At 47.6% G+C, this 18872-nt stretch overlaps 2 protein-coding genes across 22 annotated transcripts in view; both read right to left on the bottom strand.

Moving 5' to 3' along the window:
- LOC110293403 (bone morphogenetic protein 8A) overlaps positions 1–2931 on the bottom strand; it is a 30937-nt gene extending 28006 nt beyond the window's left edge. Inside the window, exon 1 of the mRNA XM_085838995.1 lies at positions 2474–2931. Within this exon, the coding sequence (XP_085695121.1) occupies positions 2474–2798 (325 nt within the window). The 5' untranslated portion in view covers positions 2799–2931. The remainder of the gene's footprint in view (positions 1–2473) is intronic.
- Positions 2932–9829: 6898 nt separating this feature from the next.
- The window catches only part of Macf1 (microtubule actin crosslinking factor 1), a 341227-nt gene continuing 332184 nt past the window's right edge, over positions 9830–18872 (bottom strand). For 12 of the 21 annotated variants that reach the window (XM_085838977.1, XM_085838973.1, XM_085838974.1 and 9 more), the window contains 4 exons: positions 15165–15376; positions 14558–14659; positions 11908–12037; positions 9830–11257 (listed from right to left, as the gene is read on the bottom strand). In XM_085838977.1, coding sequence (XP_085695103.1) covers positions 11001–11257; positions 11908–12037; positions 14558–14659; positions 15165–15376 — 701 coding nt within the window. In that variant the 3' untranslated portion in view covers positions 9830–11000. The remainder of the gene's footprint in view (positions 11258–11907; positions 12038–14557; positions 14660–15164; positions 15377–18872) is intronic. The other 9 variants (XM_085838978.1, XM_085838979.1, XM_085838991.1 and 6 more) reach the window with 1 other exon arrangement.

Below are 18872 nucleotides of genomic sequence, written 5' to 3'. Positions count from 1 at the left end.
TTAACACATGTAGCCACATAGAGATTTTACTGCTTTATGTGCAAGGATAGGATGCAGCAGGAAGGGCTGGGGGGTTAGCAGTGGCCTGGCTCTGGGTCACACTGGGGTGGCAGTGGCCATGTCCTAGTTCACACTCTCAAGGGAGTGAGGCTGCTTTTCTGCTCCTGTTCACCTGTCAGTCAGTCATATAACCTTGAGGACAGTTCACTGGGAGTCCCATTTATTCATTTATTTTTAGACAGGGTCTCACTATATAGCTCTGGCTGGCTTGGAACTCATAGAGCTACCCCTCCCCCCCCACCGCCCCCTAGCTCTACCTCCTCAGTTCTGTAATTAAAGGTGTGTGTCACCATGCCAGACCTAGGAGTCCCATTTAAAAGGACAGATTTAGGCTCAGAGACCATAAGCGACTTCTCTAAAGTTGCCCAGCAGCAGCAGGCCCTGGTCTGTTCACAGCATCAGTTCCCACCAGAGCTGTTCCTGTTTTGACCAGAGGAGGGGGGGCGGGGTACAGAACATGGGTTGGGTGGTGATTCATTCTGATCAGCAGCTCCTCTAGGGACATTCTTGGGCAAGTCTATCCTTCGTTCTTAGTCCTAAACCCTGGGTCAGCCTGTCCTAAGCATGAAGAGGCAGTTACAGCCCCACATGTAGTCTGCCCTAAGTCCCCACCCTGCCCTCTAAGCAGGAAACAGTACGTAGGTCCCTCCTGCTTTTGGTCAGAAATATCCGCCTTCCTGATGTGCTGTGCTCTACCCTACCTTGGCCACCGAGTTATGGATGTGAAACAGAGGCTTGGGGGCCTTCAGGTAGGGAAACGAGTGGCTGATCCCACACACTCTGCAGTCCCTTAGGTTCCTCTGCCCACATCCTATCAAAAGCTAGCCCCGTCTTGGAGGGAATATCACCAACCTGAGCACTGGAGGGAGAGTCAGGCAATCCAAGTATGCTATTTCAGGGCAGTCACTGCCTCTCTGGGCCTCCCTGCTCTCCCCTGGGTAATGGGAGTGGAGACTTGATGGTCACCTGCTGTTAGGAGGCTCTGCTGGGCTGGTGGCCAGGGCAGGGTCCTTTCCCTGGTCTCAGCTCAAGCTGGGCATTCAAACCTGCCCAGCTCAATAGCCACAAGCATCAGCAAAGCTGGTGGGGGTCTGACCCACAGTGAGGAAAACCTCCGGAAAATTATCTTTCAGACTTTTAGAAGCTGGGGCTGCAGAGCAGGCTCAGCACTCGCTGCTCATGACTTCCTATAATCTCTGACTCCAGTCCCAGAGGATCTGACACCCTCGTCTGCCCCCATGAGACACTGCATGCACTTGGTACATATACAGACAGACAGGAAAATCCCGTACGTGTACACACACACACACACACACACACAATTTTTTTTTTAAATTTAAAGGTGGGGGTTGTAGCTGGAGGATGGCTCAGGAGCCACTTGTTTCCCTACCTGAAGGCAGGTAGAGAGCATACCCAATCCCCATCCATAGCTCATGGTGGCCAAGGTAGGGTGGAACACAGCACAGGGAGAAGGTGGGTGTTTGGGACTGAAAGTTCCAGGGCAGGAGGAATCTATATACTCTCTCCTGCTTAGAGGGCAGGGTGGGGACTCAGGACAGACCACATGTGGGGCTGTAACTACTACCTCTCCATGCTTAGGATCTTCTTGAGAACTTAGATTTGATTTTCCAGCACACACAGGGCTGCTCACAACTGTGATGCCAGTTTTAGGACATCTGCCAGCACTGGGCATGAATGTGGTACACAGACACACATGCAGGTAAGGTAAAACCCTCATACATGTAAGTAAAAAAATAAAAGACTAGTAGGAGAAAGTGGTCCTGATGTCTACAGGTCCCTGGAGAAAGGAGGAGCCATGCTTTGGGAGAATGGACTCACAGCTGCCCCTTGGGTCACTCACTGGCCTGAACATTCTCCATGCCAGGCCAAGGTCCAGGCGCTGGGGCCCAGGCCCACAAGACTACAGTCATGTCTGAGTCTGTCCACTCCACCTCCTGACACTGCGCCCCACCCAGTCACCCACAGAAAGAGCCCGCTGTCCGGGCGTGAGGGTCAGCTCTGGTCATTTTGATATGACCACAGGTTTCCACACTGAACTTTGTCCCTCCCTCTCTTCAGGGCTGCGTTTATCACAGTGACAGCATCACGGTCTGGTTACTCATCAGTATACCCAGGACTGTTTTCTGATGCTACCTACGGGACCTGGACATCGCCAGATCCCAACTCCTGGGTGCCTTAGTGGGGCAAAGACCCTGGGCACAGGCGCAAAAAACGGACCTTCCAATCCTGATCCCCTGCAGTCGCCCCTCCCTGTGGTTTTACTGAACCATGGCTCCCTGTCCCAGGGGCCTTGTATTACCCGAGGGCATCATCCCCCGACAGGCGGCCACGCTCACGGCCACCCTCTCCTCCCCCTACCGCCCCATCCGGATCCCTGATGCCCTGCACTCACCCATGTTGACGAAGCTCATGACCAGGTCGGCACGGCCCAAGTGAGCCTGTGGTGGTCCGCCGTCATCGTCATCGGTCATGGCGTGGTATAGGTCCAACATGAAGAGGGGCGCGGACGCTGGCTGCCGGGCAGCGGCGGGTGGTGCACGGGGTCGGGGTCGTCCGGGTAGCCCGAGCACCGCCAGGATTTCACGCTGCATGTCGCGGCGCTCGCGCGCTCCCAGGCGACGCTGCGGACAGGTGTGCGGGGGACGCGGACCGTGGCCGCCTCCCAGCGCGCACAGAGCAAGGCCCAATAGCCAGAGTGGCCCGGGACGCATAGCCATCTCGGACTTTCAGCCGTCGCGCATCCACTGGTAGCTGGCAGGGCTCGGGCGCTACGCCCGGACGGGGAGGACCAGACGCCGCAGTGGATCCCCTGAGTTCGCACCTATCGCGGGCAGCTCTACAGCGACTGCTCACCACGCACTCGGCAGGCGATCGCCGCGTCGGTAGGTCCCTCAGAGCAACGTGGGCTCTCACGGCGCTGACTTGCGAGTGTCCGCAGGAGGACTTTGGTGGCAGCTCAGACTGGCTAGCGCTCTTCCTCGGCCCCGCCCCTTCCCCGACCAGCCAATGGGGCCACGGGGGGCGGGTCCGAGTGCGGAGAGACGCCTGGGGATGGTCGCACTACTACTTGTGCGCGAAGTGGTGGGAGCCGCCTGGTGCACCCGTAGGTGGGTACGAACGGGCTGAAGAGAGGCCTTTAAGGGTGTCCTGGGTCCCCATCCAGCTTCCGGGGCTCATACCTGGCTACAAAAGGAGACATTGGGACCTTTGAAGCAAGCACTCGCGCCCTGGGCGCGGGTGGGATCCTGAGTCCCGGAGCAGCGGTAGGACCCGCAGCGTCGCCCTTCTGCTCTGGAAGTCTCAGCATGCGCCCCTAGTTCCGGCCGTCGGGGCCGGGCGGGTGCGGGCAGTGCAGCGAGGGTGGGGCACACATTCCGTTGCCAGCAGTAACCAGGGCCCAGCCCCCCGCTACTCCGCTCCAGACTCCTTCTCTGCCCGGCGGTTCCCTTTGTAGATCCAACCCGGGATAGGGCTCTGAGCCTCCCGAAGTAGGGTCACCTTCGCTTATCTCATTTGTGACAACTCCCCAGGGGCTTGCAAGAAAGAGACCTTGCAAAAACTCCCTGACTGGTTCCTCCCCTTTACGCACTCCGGCCTCCCAAGACGGCTGCCACAGCACTGACACAGACCATAAAGGTGTTGGTGTGGCTCAAGTGGAGCAGCGAATGAGCTCCGGGAGGCTGGAAGGAATCGAACAGGAAAGGCGGAAGTCAGTGGGAGGAAAGTACCCAGCAGAGGGACTGGCTGCGTCAAGACTGGGAGTGTCATAATGACAGGTAACAGGTCTTCCAGACCTATTAGTGTTTACAAGCCATTATGGGCACACATTATGGGCCTCTTTTCCTTTTCTTCTTCCTTTTCTCTCTCTCTCTCTTTCTTTCTTAGCTTACACAAAGCAACTTATTAACAAACTAATTTTTGAGAAATTCTGTTCACAGATCACGATGACCCCCCTTCCTTCAAGTTCTGTCACACGGGATGGGAGTGACAACCTCAACCTGCCTAATCTTCACATCCCTGAACAAGCAAGATCGCTGAGGGTTGACTGGGCTCCAGATCCAGGGAGTCTTGGATCTGTTTCCTCCTGCGGTCTGGAGTTTGATTTGCAGGGCAATGGCGCCCAGCTCCTTGCACCTCTGGTCCATATCGGTAACATCACTGAAGGATGTAAAGATACAGTAGACACCGAATACATTCTGTCCTTCAGCCACTTGAGGTCTAAGGCCGATAGCTTGTTCTTTTCCTTCCCCTTGGGAGGTGCTATTTCTGAATGTCATCTCCAGATTTCTATACCAGCCCTGCCCCCGCTCTGAGGTAGGTTCTCACTATGTAGCATTGGTGGACCTGGAACTTGACCTATAGAACCGGCTGGACTCAAACTCATAGATATGCCTGCCTATCCCTGCCTCTGGGATTATGGCATGTGCTACTGTGCCCCACAAAGGCTCAAAACAAAACAAAACAAAACAAAAAATGGGAAAGCTGAGTGCTAAGCACTTTACCTCAGGCGAAGGGTGAATGCTAGGGAGGCTCCCAGGAAAAAGACCATAAAGGCCCTGCAGGTGGTGCTACGTGATGGAGGGTCTGGGCCAATTAAGGATTCTCTCTCTACTGTGCATTCAAAATACAAATGCAAATAAATGTATAACACCTACTAAAATCATGCTGGTGTGGTCCTTTTGCATTTTTTAAAAAAATGTTTTCATATATATTTTTAAGGATTTATTTAATGTATATGAGTACACTGTAGCTGTACAGATGGTTGTCAGCCTTCATGTGGTTGTTTGGAATTGAATTTTTAGGACCTCTACTTCCTCTGGTCAACCCCTCTTGCTCTGGCCAACTCTGCTCTCTTAGTCTCTGCTTGCTCCAGCTCAAAGATTTATTTATCATTTTATATATAAGAACACTGTAGCTGACTTCAGATGCACCAGAAGAGAGCGTCAGATCTCATTACGGATGGTAGTGAGCCACCATGTGGTTGCTGAGATTTGAACTCAGAACCTTGGGAAGAGCAATCAGTGCTCTTACTGGCTGAGCCATCTCACCAGCCTGTTTTCTTTTTTCTTAAATGTGTGCACCTCCTGTGTGCAAATGTCCTCTGATGCCAGAAGAGGCCGATTGGAATTACAGCCCGTTGTGAGCCACCTGATGTTCTGGCAACTAAACCCAGATTTCTCCAGCCTTGTTTCAAAGTTTCAGGTATCAACTCAACCCTTCAAATAAGCATGTGTAGTCTGTCTTTTATCCAACAGGTCAATTGCCATACTGCTTCAAAGCCCCCTTTAAGACACAGAGCTGTAGAATCTCTTTTTTTTTTTTTTTTTAAAGATTTATTTATTTATTATATGTAAGTACACTGTAGCTGTCTTCAGACATTCCAGAAGAGGGCGCCAGATCTCGTTGCGGATGGTTGTGAGCCACCACGTGGTTTCTGGGATTTGAACTCTGGACCTTCGGAAGAGCAGTCGGGTGCTCTTACCCACTGAGCCATCTCACCAGCCCATGTAGAATCTCTTATAAGCATCATTTATAGCTTAGGTAGGAAATAGGAGGTGAGACATCCTGTAGGCAGAAATGATTCTGGGAGATTCACCTAAGAAGATGTGATGAGATAGATGTCACCTGAGATGCTATCTGAGCACAGGTAACCAGCCATGTGACAAAGTGTAGATTGGAGTTATTTGAAGTTATGATATAGTCAGAGAAGAGCCTAGTTTAGTTATATGGCCAAGGTATTTGTAAATATATTTTGAGTCTGTTATTTCTGGGAGCATGGGGCTGGGAAGAAGAACTGGAGTGAACTTCAACACAGAACAACTGAAGGTTCAGGAAGACGGCTGTAAATTCAAGGCCAGAATAATTTACATGGTTCAAGACAGCCAGGACTAGCTTCATAGCTACAGTCATACCTTGTCTCAAAACAAAAACAAAACAGAACAAGGAAGAAGAGGAGAGGGAGGAAGGGGCAGGAGGGGAGGAGGATAGAGCAGAAAGAAGAAAGAAAAGGGGGGAAATGTTGGGCTTTTAAGGACGATGCTGCCAGCTGGGAGGTGGTGGTGCATGCCTTTAATTCCAGCACTTGGGAGGCAGAGGCAGGCTGATTTCTGAGTTCGAGGCCAGCCTGGTCTACAAAGTGAGTTCCAGGACAGCCAGGGATATACAGAGAAACCCTGTCTCAGGAAAAAAAAAAAAGGGGGATGATGCTGCCAAGTAGCTTTTGAAACTGTCCAAACCGAGGGTAGAGCTAGGGTGAGGAAGTGTAGGTAGGAGGGAGGGGGAAAAGTCAGGGGCTGACGTTGGAGACATAGTAATAGGGACAGGGGCTGACAATAATTCCTTAATAGTGAAAGTTGGGGGGCTGAATTCATAGGGCTTGATGACTGAGGTAGAAAGATGTCCATATAATTTTTGTTCAGGAAAATAGAGTCTCCTGTCCATAGCTCCCCTCCCCCACCCCCTCTGGACCCTGGGTACTTAATGCAGCAGACTCCACATCATACCATTAAGAACCTCCCACCCCACCTGTACCTCTCAGGTTGCATTCTAGACTATCCTGGGCTACCAGCCTACTTACTATAAGCAGCCCAGCATGGGGTTGGTTGGTAGCGCTGAAACATTCATGTGAGCTTAGGAACTAGCCAGTTACTCTTTCCACAGTGCTTCCTATTCCTATAAACTGGAACAGGGCTTTGCCAGTCACCCAAGAGCCTCTATCAGAATCCAATTTGACAACCATCATGGTGGGCTGGTCTGTACTGAGCCCTGAACCAAGACTCCCCCTTTTGAACAGTCCCCACTCTAGTGGTGTTGACTGTCTGTGAACTTGGCCATTTCCAAAAGCCGAATGAAAGCTGCGTCCCCAGAGGAGCTGGTGAAGCTTCTGGAGGGGCAGAGGATCAGGGCCAGGAAGAGGAGGGAGGTGCCTGTGAGTGGAACCCTGGAACAGCACAAAGTTTCTTGAAGAAGAGAGTGTTAAACCCTGAGCTTTCTGGCTCACCTGCTGCTGACTATGAGTGTGCTAAGTTACTGAATTTTCTTATCCATAGGGGACTCAAGATCATAGAATGGGGTATACACTGAGAGGTACCGAGGGTGCAAGTTCTCTGTAATGTATGGAATGCTGGCTGCTTGGCTGTTGAGTTATCATTTATCGAATATGTGTGTGCACATGCATGTCACATGTGGAGGCCCAAAAACAACTTACAGGAGTAGTTGGTTTTCTTACCATGGAGGCTCTGGAGTGAGCACGGGTCATTAGCCTTGGTGGCAAGCATCTTTGCTGAGCCATCTCACAGGCCATCAATCATGTGTTTTTTTTGAATCACGTCTCAGAACTATTATTATGAGGGAAGAGACTCGTGTAGAGGTTAGAAGATGATTTTTGTGGAATCCGTTCCCAACCTTTTTGTGGGTTCTGGGGATTAAAGGCAGGTCTCCCGGCTTGTGTGGTCAGCGCCTTCATTGCCAACCCCCTTTGTCGGCCGCTGTAATATGTTAAGCCTTTATCTGGCCTGTTTCCTCTGTCTTACAGATTCCTGTTGAATGGAAGCTGTTTGTGGAGACACCACCAGGAAAGCTTTTGTTTTTAAGATTTAATTGTGTGTGCACATGAGTGCCTATGTCTGGAGAGGCCAGAGGCACTGGTGTTTCCATCCCATGTGGGTGCTGGATCTTAGCTCAAGGCCTGCAAGGACACCCACCCCTCCCCAGCCACATCTCCAGGGCTCCCTCACACCTGCCTGCCAGATGAGCTTTGTGGAACACTTATAACCTAAGTTTCCTGGGAAGAGAGTAAGAGCAGGTAGTGCCCCCGGGAATATGGCATCAGCCAGTCCTGCCATGCTCCTGCTCCTGGGCATTGGAAGCTGCAGGGCAGCTTCGGTGAAAGCATTAGCCTACACTAAGTTCCCATAGCCTTTTAAGAATAAGGTTTTTAATGAAAAATAAATTTACTCAAATTATGTATGTAGTAAGGTGGTTGTGGTGGCATCCGCCTTTAATCCCAGCAGAGGCAGGCAGAACTCAATGAGTTCAGAGACCAGCCTGGTCTACAGTGAATTCCAGGACAGTCAAGGCTACATAGGAAGACCTTGTCTCAAAACCCTAACAAGTAGGTGTGTGTATGTGAGTGCAGATGCCTATAGAGACTGTGTGATAATGGTGCTGGGAACTAAACGTGGGTTCTTTGGAAGAGTAGCAAGTGCTCTTTTCTCTGTGTGGCCCTGGCTATCCTGGAACTCACTCTGAAGATGAGAACTCAGATGTGCCTGCCTCTGCCTCTCTAGTGCTGAGATTAAAGGTGTGCACCATCAACCAGTGCAAATGCTCTTAACACATCTCTAGCCCCAAATATTTATTTTTAATTATAAGGATGTGTAGCATGTGGGTATGTGCATGTGTATACTGGTATCTACGGAGGCCAGAAGATTCCCTGGAGCTGGAGTTACAGGGGGTTGTAGATCACCATTGGTGCTGGGAACTGAAAAGGTTTTCTGCGAGGGCAGCAAGTACTCTTAACTGCCGAGCCAACTCTCCAGTCCCAAGCTCACAGCTTTAATCTGTACATTTGGCCTTATGCAGCTTAGGCATTTACAGCTTGCCAAATTCTGGAATTGGAGGGCCATGTGGCCTGAGGAGTGAGAACATAGATCAGAGTTGGGACGCTTTCTTGAGTTCCCATTCAGTTGGTATCTGGCTGTTCTAGTCACATCAGGGCCAGCTAAGGTCTAGAGAAGTGGAGCCATCAGACTAGCACAGGAGTTCAAGACTCAACCCCAGAAGAGCCCACCATGGCTTCATACTACGATCTAGTGCACACACCCGCCTCTCCACCTATAAAACAAAGGGAACAGAATAGACTGCCTTCCAGGATTGAGACCAGATATCCAGTGGGCTTAACTTCACCTGACTTGTCTTCCCCAATAATTAGGTAGTGTTCTCCTTCATGAGTCTGGAAACTAGCAAGAGGGCCTCAGAGCAGCCAGTCCCTCTGCCCTTGTCCACTTCGGACTATAACAAGAGGGTGTATGGCAAACAGGCAATGATGGCTCCTGAAATGTACAAACTGCAAGACACCTGTCTAGGTAACCAGCAGGCAACATGCATCATCTGGCCACAAAACACATGTGAGAAGGGGAGGCCCAGTCTGGATCACCCATCTCCAGTATAACCCACCCTGAATCAGCTCTTTATGGTGCCGCCTGGCGAGCTGGTCTATCAGAATCAAGTTCTCCCCACGCTTCGGCTTTGCCTGCCCATTTGTTTGCATCCTCTACAGTGGTCTCAAGGTTACCAGGGTAAAAGTCTGGCTTGTGACGTCCCATCATCTAACAGAAACTTCAGCACACCGCTTGGGAAGTTTGCCCATCCCAAGGTACTTTCAACACACTTTTTTTTCCTTCCCCGAGACAGGGTATCTCCGTGTAGCCTGGCTGTCCTGGAACTCTGCAGACCAGGCTAGCCTCAAACTCGGAGATCTGCCTGCCTCTGCCTCCCAAGTGCTGGGATTAAAGGTAGACAGGATCCCTTCCCTATATATCTGTGTGAAAACATCCCACTTCTCTGGTGCTTAGTTAAAACTAACAAGGTAAGATAAAGAAAAAAAAGTAGTAAGTTCTATGATTTTTTTTCCATCAAGAAAACTCTTGTTCAATGATGTTTTTAAGTACTACAACATTTTTATACCTTAGTGGTAACATTTAAATATAAAGTAGTGGTTCAGAATAAAGCCAAGAATTACAAAACATTGTTACTGCAAGCAATTTTAATACAAAAGTGTGTCTTGTTTTTAAACAGTTCATTGGTAGAGCTTCAGTTTCTGCCTCAATTAAAACCAATTGAGATAATCACACAGCAACATGGTCAGAGCTGACAAGGAACAGCAGCTAAAAAACAGGAGCCCCAGACAGCCCCTCTGTGCTCACTTGGTCAGCTGACTTTATTACACACAAAAAAGACGGAAGCAAACGGGACTGGTGAACAGGTGTGCTGGTGAACTCCGTTAAAGGATGAGCAAGTATTTTAGGTCCACATTTCAAACTGGGCTTATGGAATTCATTCCTCAGTTTATGGGAGGCTGATCGACCATTTAAATAAATAGGAAAAAAAAAAAGCAGATCAACAAATCTGCAATTCACAGTGCCACCAAGGAGTCCCCCTCACCAGGGGCCTGGGGCCTGGTGAGCACAGGAGTCACTGAGGGCTGGGTTGGACAGTTAGTTACAGATCAGTTTAAAACCCCAATGTTCTGAAGTTTCCTTTACCCCTGAATCCTAGCAGCTATGCGCCCTTTAACACCCAGTATTGAGACATTATTTTAAGACAGTATTGCAATGAACTCTTTGCTATATCATGTGCAAAAGCTATCTAGATGAGGTTCTGTCTCTTCAGCTAAAATTACACAACAGTAAAACAATGGAAATGCAATCTTAAGTGTCCGTTCCTTAATTCTCGCTGAGGTGTCTGTGATTTAGAAAGAAGAGTTCCTTAAACATTTCGGAATTCTTATTTTTTTTTAATATAATTTACCTTGCTGATATAGCAAGTCAAGTTTATAAAGAAGATGCATTTAGGAATAATCCTAAAAGATAAAGCAGGTTTATAACCCTGCACCACATGAAACCCTATTTAGAGGCTTTTTTTTTTAATACACATTTGCGTCTTGACCTTTTGTTTTCCTCAAATATTTCATCTCTGGGCCCTATCTGTTACAGGGTTACCAGGAAGCAAATTTTATCTACATAAATATTCACATGAAAATAGTAACTTACAAAAAGGAAAAAAAAATAAGGCAGCTTCATAACACAATTATTCTTTTACAATTTTAACAATATAACTTCTCCCGTTCAGAATAAATATACACCCAATGTATGGAGCAGGATTCAAAGTGGATAGTGGTGTGGGGCGCTTGTACAGTGTTATCGCTTGGGACCTGGAGTCCTGGGGGAGGCAGTGGTGGTCTTCTTAGACATGGTTGGGATTTTGGACGGTTTGGTGAGCCCTCGTCTGGAGCTGCCCTGGCCCCCCGCAGCACTGCTCTCTGAAGTGTCTGAGCAAGCCGACTGCGTCTCTAGAAGGTCAAAGTCAGAGGCGTCGCTTCCTCGCCGGCTGCTGGCTCGACTGCCGGCCCGACTGCCAGCCCGACTCCCAGGACGGCTGGCAGACTTCTTAGGGTCTGGAATTGAAGAATCAAGTAGGAGACTTAGTGGAGCAAACACTGAAATGGAAACACAGGTGACCGACCGGGGGCTGGGGCTAATAGCTCTTGATTCGCTGCATGGTCTTGGGGAAATCACAGCCATTCTAGATCCACGCTTCATCATGACAGCAGGAGCTGAGCCGTTTCTGGTTTGTGAGGCTACCTACTCGATCCTGATGAGGGGCAGAAAGCAACTACCCCCAGCAGCTGGACCACCTTTCAAAGCCCTCCATCACCACGGCAGAGGTGGGGGCTGGTGAGGTTACAGTGGGTGTGAGCAGATGGTAACAAAGGTGCAGGTGGGGAGGGACAAGTTTCAGGTTCCCAGGAGGAGTAGCAGTCAGCCAGCTCTTCTTTCCCAGTTCACCAGCAGCCATAAAAGACATGGCAAGTTACTAAAAAGCAGCTTGCTTTAGCTCAGGCTGGCCTTTTCTTCCTTTTACTCAACTGCGATCATTTCTGATTCAGAACAAGGGCTCCATCCAGTACTTAGTGTAGGAGGACAGTTTGTTGTGGTGACAAGAAAAAAAACAATGGCTGCCTAATAAGCGTAAGTGCTCTTCAGCAATGACTCCTGAGAGGCCACGGGTTAGTCCTCCCTCAGTCCATGCATGGTGCTTACTCACCTGCCCGGTTGGCTTTGGCACCTGTGGAGGCTGGGGAAGAGCTGTTGCTGGTGTCACCAGCAAGGGATGTTCGGCTGGAGTGAAAAGCTGGTGTCGGTCGCTTCAGCTTGCTGCCTGATGACGAAATAACCTTCAAATAACAAAAGGTCATATTTAGTTGATATAATCTTTGATAGGGATGTAATTGGATTGTCAATTTAAAAGGCTATTTATAGATAACCATTTGAAAAAGCAAATTAAAAAGTCCAGGAAAACAAAGATGTATTTACAAAATGTCCTATGTAGATCATGGATTTTTTTTTAATTTTTAAAGTATTCTCAAAAAGTTGTTGTTAAGGTCCAATGAAAGTTTCAGAGTGTCTTCTAATGTCTCTTCTCCCCTAGAAATGGTAACCTCCCAATGGCTGTTATCCTGCTGATACACTCCCCTAGGAATGTGAGATCTTCCAGTAGTGAGCTACTTTGGTTACAAATGAATAAAGTGATGCATTATAATAAGAAAAAGCCAAACAACCCTATGTACCCATGTGCTGGGGCAGCAATCTAAAGCAGAGTTGGACACCCACCTGCCACCATTAAGCACACGCAACAACTGTAGTCAAGATCTCTTTGTGAGCCAGCCTGCTTTCTTCCTTAGGAAATGAGGGATGAATCTTGTCTCTCCATTTCTATCATACACCCTTCCTGTTCAGTGAACTGTCTGTGTCTCCTTGCTGCTTGCCTATGGCCAGGGAAGTCTGTCCACTTGTTCTTTACTGAGCCCACACAGTCACTGTTCAATAACCTTCCTCCCCAAACACACGCACAGCTTAGACCCTGAACTTCAGGGGCTATGCTGAGAGGATACTTTTGTCAGAGAAGCCTCATCTCTCAGTACCATTTGAAGCTTTCTGCTTCTGAGTTTCCATTTTTAGGGAGAGTATTTTCCACTGCCTGGCATCTATATCTGCTTATTACATCTGTCCTAAATTAAAGCATCAATTTCATAAAGGGAGGAACTTTCGTGTTCTTGGTGTACCCTCACATCTTAGCACCTAAAGCCATGTGGCAGAGAGAGAGAGGACGCTATACAACTGTGCTGAGTAACAATGCATGGAAGCATGTTTTAACCTGAAGGAGCTGCAGCTCATGCCTGCTGTTACCGGGAGGGACTACATTTCCTATGTGATGTTTTTTAATACCATAGATTTAATGTAGAGAAAGAATATTTTAAAGTCTGACTTAAAATATTACTTAAAACATGGAATATAATTCCAGTTTGTCTTTGAAATCAGTTGGGTAAATTGTTTTCCAGAACCTTTAAGATGCTTATATAGATAGGAGAGGAAAGCAGCCTATCTCATTGTGCAGGTTGAATTTCTTCATGAAGGAAAAGCGAAAGCGACAGGAAGTGATTGGCACTCAAGCAGGAACTCTCCTAGCCACCATGGAGCACCAGTTCCAAGAGCGACGCTGCCCTGAGCACTGTTGCCTGAGTCCACAGCTCTGAGCCTCTGGGCTGGGGCTCTCAGTTAGGGCCTGGCCTGGCCACAGGGCATCAAGGAGTAAAGAACTTGAAATAAAAGATTACATTGTAAAGTAAAACAAAAAGGCCATCTCTCAGAGTCATATGCAATCTGTCCCAGAGGGGAAAAGCAAGGGCAAGCTGAGTCTTGAGCTCTCCAGCAGAAGTGCTAGCAGTGGGACGAGTCTGAAGTTGTGAGTTCGTTCACAGCCATGGCTTCTGGGCCCTTCTTTCTCCATCTGAAGCTTTGCCTGACTATAAGGCAACACTGTGCTTAGAGGTGTGAGAACCCAAGGTTCCCTGCAGGGGCTGGACATGCCAAGAGGGCTGCTGTCTGGCAAGCCTCTCTGCCTGGGTTTTGTTTCAGTTCTTTTCTTTTCCTCTTCTGAGACAGGCTCTCAGTGCACAGCCCACTCGGCCCTGATGCGATGACACACCCGCCGCAGTCTTCCAAGTGCTGCATTATAGTGTGTGCCACCATACCAGCCAGGCTTTGTCTCTCTAACACCGGTCTTCCAAAAGTGTAAGGTATTTTAATGGCTGCATCTGGACATGCTGTTGGTATGTGCTTTCAACTCAAAGTTATAGAAATCCAGGTGTCCAGGCCAAGGAACCAAGAAGGTGGAACTGGAGCCCCAGAGCAGTGGTCACTAGTACGGAAACTGTGCTTGGCTGAAACAGATAGCACCCATGCCTCGAACCAATGTGGCAGCACCAACCACCCTGGGGAGGGGCCTGCAAATCATCCTCTTGTTGTAAACACGTAGAGCACTGGTGAACATGCGCTGTAGGTTTCAAGTGTTTGTAACTCGTCTGTGTAGCCTACAGTTGGAGATTCCAAGAGACCTAAGTACAAGTGACATTAACAAATGAATGGCCAGGAATGGCAGTTATCAATCGTCCTGAGCAAATGTCAGGCTAAAAACTTGTAAAGTTGTTAAACAATCTTGTTTTAGGCATCTCTTATTCATCTCCAATTTTGGTAAATCCGAGTTAGAAACTCCTGAAAACACTTGACCAACTCAATCAATCAGCTGTGTCAGCAAGCACCCCAGAGATGGAAGAGACATTGGGCTCATGTCAGGTTCTTGGCATGAGTGAGGGCCTCTTCGTGACCATGTCTCACTCAGCAAAGCCATACTCTACCTCAGGGCTGAGGAGCTGGAGGTCAGGACAATGGCTGTCCTTGACAGCTTTACTGTTTATCAACCAGGGTTTGTCATAACACCGAGAGAACTGAAGTGGAGTCTGTGAAACAGAGATCCAAAGGGAAGGGCAGGAACAATTGAAGATGGAACAGAATGGGGAGTAAATTGGGAACAGAAAAAAAAAAAAGACACTAAATTTTAAAGAAACAGAAAACAAATAAAATACACCAAGCCCGATGAGCCAGGATGCAGCAGGTAGAAGGGTCTCTTCCACCTGGAGCCCACTGTGCAGCAAGCTCACCTGTCAGCTCAGCTGCACGGACAGTACCTGGGCTTTCCAAACCAGTAACCCTAACTTGGGACGAGCTAAGTCCTCAAACTGGGAATAAGAAGACAGAACTGTTTCAGATATAACTAGCCTGAACAGGCATTTTACAAATCACTTCAAAGGTGTAGAACTGTGCACTCTGGAGGTCTGGGCACAGTTGCTCTGTATGTTTTCATGTTCTTTTTCCTGCTAGTCTTTTCAGAGGCTGCCCATCAATGAATATCTACCAGGATGGGAAAGGACAAGGAAGGACAACATAAAGGAGGTCCGAGCATACCTTGGTCCCGCTGGCTGGGGTGGCTGGAGAAGAAGGCATGGATGTACAGCTGTGGTTACTCTGACTAGCACTTGAGCTGGAGCGGGTGGGAGAAGCTGCCCGGGAAGATGGTTTGGATCTTCGACCCCGTGACCGGAATGGAGTCATCCCCTGAGATGCCCCTTCTGGTAGGATGAATTTCTCTCTAAGTTCTATGTTAGTTCTGCCTCGTGCTAAAAGAGAATGAACAAATGCATGCATGTTGTCAATTATTGAAATGCATCTTAGATGGTCATACAGATGCTTGACCCCATGATAACAGTAAGCTGTACATAGGTGTTATACCACCTATGGATTCTTCAAAACCAGAGGTCATGTCCTGACCCAAAGCCGACACACTGGCTGAGATCCTAGCTTGCTATAACAAGCAAGCCCGTGAACAGAGGACTATCCACTCTGCTGTCATGTTCAGGTTTTGCTGCTATCCCCTGGGGTAAGCAAACTGTAGCTGCTCAAGGAGACACAGATGCAACAGGACGCAAGCCTCTGACCTTAAACTATTTTCTCTCTCATAGACATGTGTACTTCTTGCTGAAAATTTGCAGGATATATGGTAATAATATAGTGGAGAAAAGCACATAGTGAAATCAGACGCTTCCTTTGAGTTCTGTCAGTAACAACTCTAAAGCAAAGGCTTAGGAAGCCAGGACAGTAAGGATGAGGACAGTCTGTCTAAGAAGTCAACATGTAGGGAGAGAGAAAGATCAAGACCATGCACAAAACTGAGTGACATTTGTTAAGTAAAATGCTGAAAGCAGTAGGAAGCCGAAGGAACAGCTTCAGTAGGAGAAAGGGTCGCAGTGGAAGACTCTGGAGCAATGCTGAAGGCCTAGTAAGTGCTGGCTCCTGGCTTTCTGCAGCTATAAGACCAGAATGTAAAATAGAGAGTTTTAGTCAGAGACATCAAGTACAGCCAGAACAAATGTTAATGTAAAAGACACTGCTAACTTAAAAGAAAGACTTCCTGTGGAACAGCTCCTTTGGTTTCTCACTGACAACGCTCTGCAGTAAAGGTGAACCTGCTCATCCAATCCAGACTGCATCACTTTTAGAATACACTAAACACATCCGGCAGAGGGGGCGGGTGCTGCCTGAGAAGCATTTGATGGTTTCCTTCTAAACAAGCTGCCGGAGAAACAGCAGGGGGCATAAGAGGAAACCCTGGAAGTTTGCATCTAGTTGTGGACAGCACTTTTAAAATGTTTTACAGAGGGCTATAGGCAGGTGGTAGCATGAACCAGCCCCTTCACAGGCTAAGGCAGGGAGGGTCTTTCAGCCCCTGAGTTTGAGACTAGCTTGGGCAAAAGAGCAAAATTCTAACTCAACACACACACACACTCTCACTCTCTCTCTAAAGAGGACTATCTGTAATAATGGAGTGATAAGATTATGTCCCTCCCACACTAGAATTGATACAGCATTATCACATGAGATACTATACTTGATTTTCATTGGCATCTCTGTCTCTTTAGACAAGGGAATGGAAGCACCTATATTGACTGGTCAAGCCACAGAAGAGGCGAGGCGGCCTGTCTTCCACCCTAATTCTTCTCTTTTAGGCATTCCTACATCATCTTGTCTCCATTACTCCATGGCATTTGCTGGGTAAAGGTCTACTTCATAAGAGGACCTTTTGCCCCCTGCTGTTTCTCCGGCAGCTCAGAAGGGATTAAAAAAAAATCCTAGGAAAGTTGGCTTGAGAGAGCTGGTTTCATGGGCACGAGGAGCCACTCTTAGGAGCCCCAGAAGCCAGGACTTGGAGCTCACAGGTTAGTTAGTCTTAGCCCAGATAGCAAGCTCCAGGTTCAGTGAGAAGAATGACTAGGGCAGAAATCCCAGCACCAACCTCTGGATTTGACAAGCTTGGACACATGAGCACTTGTCCTCTGTCAAGAGTTACTCACTCTCACTCACAATACTGGCATGCCTTTATTTCTTTGAGCAACTGTGTATATACTTTTTATACAAAGATATCAGTAATATTCCTCCATTTCCCATATGTCCTATGCTAAACTGTAAAGTATAATTTCATCATGTATGTGTCAGTTTACAATTAAATGTTGAACTTCTAATTCGTTTATATTTTTAAAAATACTGTATCTAATGCTATAACAACTTCGAAAATATTTTGTATATATCCTGATTTTCCCTTAGGATAAATTTCTACAAATAGCTTTGACACAGGAGGGAGGGACATTCACTTCAGTGGTGTAATGGCTTGTAAGTTGTCTGTGCTCCTTAGGTAACACTAATTAACTCTGGTTCTATGGGCACACATATGCACACAAATACACTCCCCCCCGTGAGATTCATAAGCCAACTGCTTTTAGATTTACGTGTATGAGTGTCTTGTCTGCATGTATGTGTACATATCAGTGTACCTAATGCCTGGAGGTCGGAAGAGGGTGTGTAATCCCCAAGAAATGCAGTTATGGATGGCTGTGAGTCACCAGGTGGGGTTCTGGGAACTGAATCAGCTGTCCTCTGTAAGAGCAGCTCTCCAGCTCCTTCTTTCTTTGTTTGTTTTTCAAGACAGGGTTTCTATGTAACAGCCCTGGCTCTTATTTTTATTCTATATTGTATGTACATGTGAAGAGTGTGAGAGAGAGAGAGAGTGTGTGTGTGTGTTTGTGTGTGTGTGTGTGTGTGTGTGTGAGAGAGAGAGAGAGGGGTATGGGAGGGAATGTATATGTATATGTATATGTATATGTATATGTATATGTATATGTATATGTATATGTATATGTATATGTATATGTATATATGTACATGAGTGCAGGTACTCACAGAAGCCAGAGGAGGCAGCTGTAGGTCTCCTGATGTGGGTTCTGGGAACTGAACTTGGTCCTCTGAAAGAGCATCTGCTGCTGACCCAGTCATTTCTCCAGTCCCCAAACCATCTTTTAAATTTCCACAAATGAAGATTCCTAGATTTTTACTATCCCAGAAGTATTAATACCAACTCACTTGTTACTTCCTTTTACATACATACATACATACATACATATTTTTTTTCCAGGAGACTATACAAATGGCAAACCTTTAAAATATACACAGTACATTAGGCACAGGTATATCCATTTTTATAAAGCAGGAACATGAATTAAATTTAATTAATTTACTTATTTTGTGCGTGTGTAAGTCAGTGGACAACTTCGGGAGTTAGTTCTCTTCTTGCACTATGTGGGTGACAGCCATCAGGTTTGGCAGCAAGTAACTTTACACACTGATCGTCTCATCTCACTAGGCCTAGAAGCACTGTTTGTATCCATCTGAAGCATTATGTGCGGTCTCCTTTGGAACAAATGAAGTAAAGAAACAAGAAGAAACAAACAAAACCCTCTGGCAGTACCAGAAAACTATATACACAGCAAACCTACCTAGTGGAATATTATTTTATCTATCTCATCTATTTTTTGATGAAGAGTCTTACTATGTAGACCAGGTTCCAATTCTAGATCTCCGGATTTTGCCTTAAATAGCTGGAATTATAGGCAGATGCTACCAGGCCTAGCAAATAACCTGTCTTCTTGAAGCTCACGTCCCTCCAGCTCACTGGCCTTGAAGCTCACGTCCCTCCAGCTCACTGGCCTTGAAGCTCACGTCCCTCCAGCTCACTGGCCTTGGGTGTCTACTTGTGGCACTGTTCTCATGTGACAAGAAAGTACA

Source organism: Mus caroli, unplaced genomic scaffold (genome assembly GCF_978045245.1).
Source record: "Mus caroli unplaced genomic scaffold, Mus_caroli_1 scaffold_6, whole genome shotgun sequence".
NCBI classification, from domain to species: Eukaryota; Metazoa; Chordata; class Mammalia; order Rodentia; family Muridae; genus Mus; species Mus caroli.
Note: the sequence above shows the minus strand (reverse complement) of the source record. Positions and strands in the feature narration are given on the sequence as shown.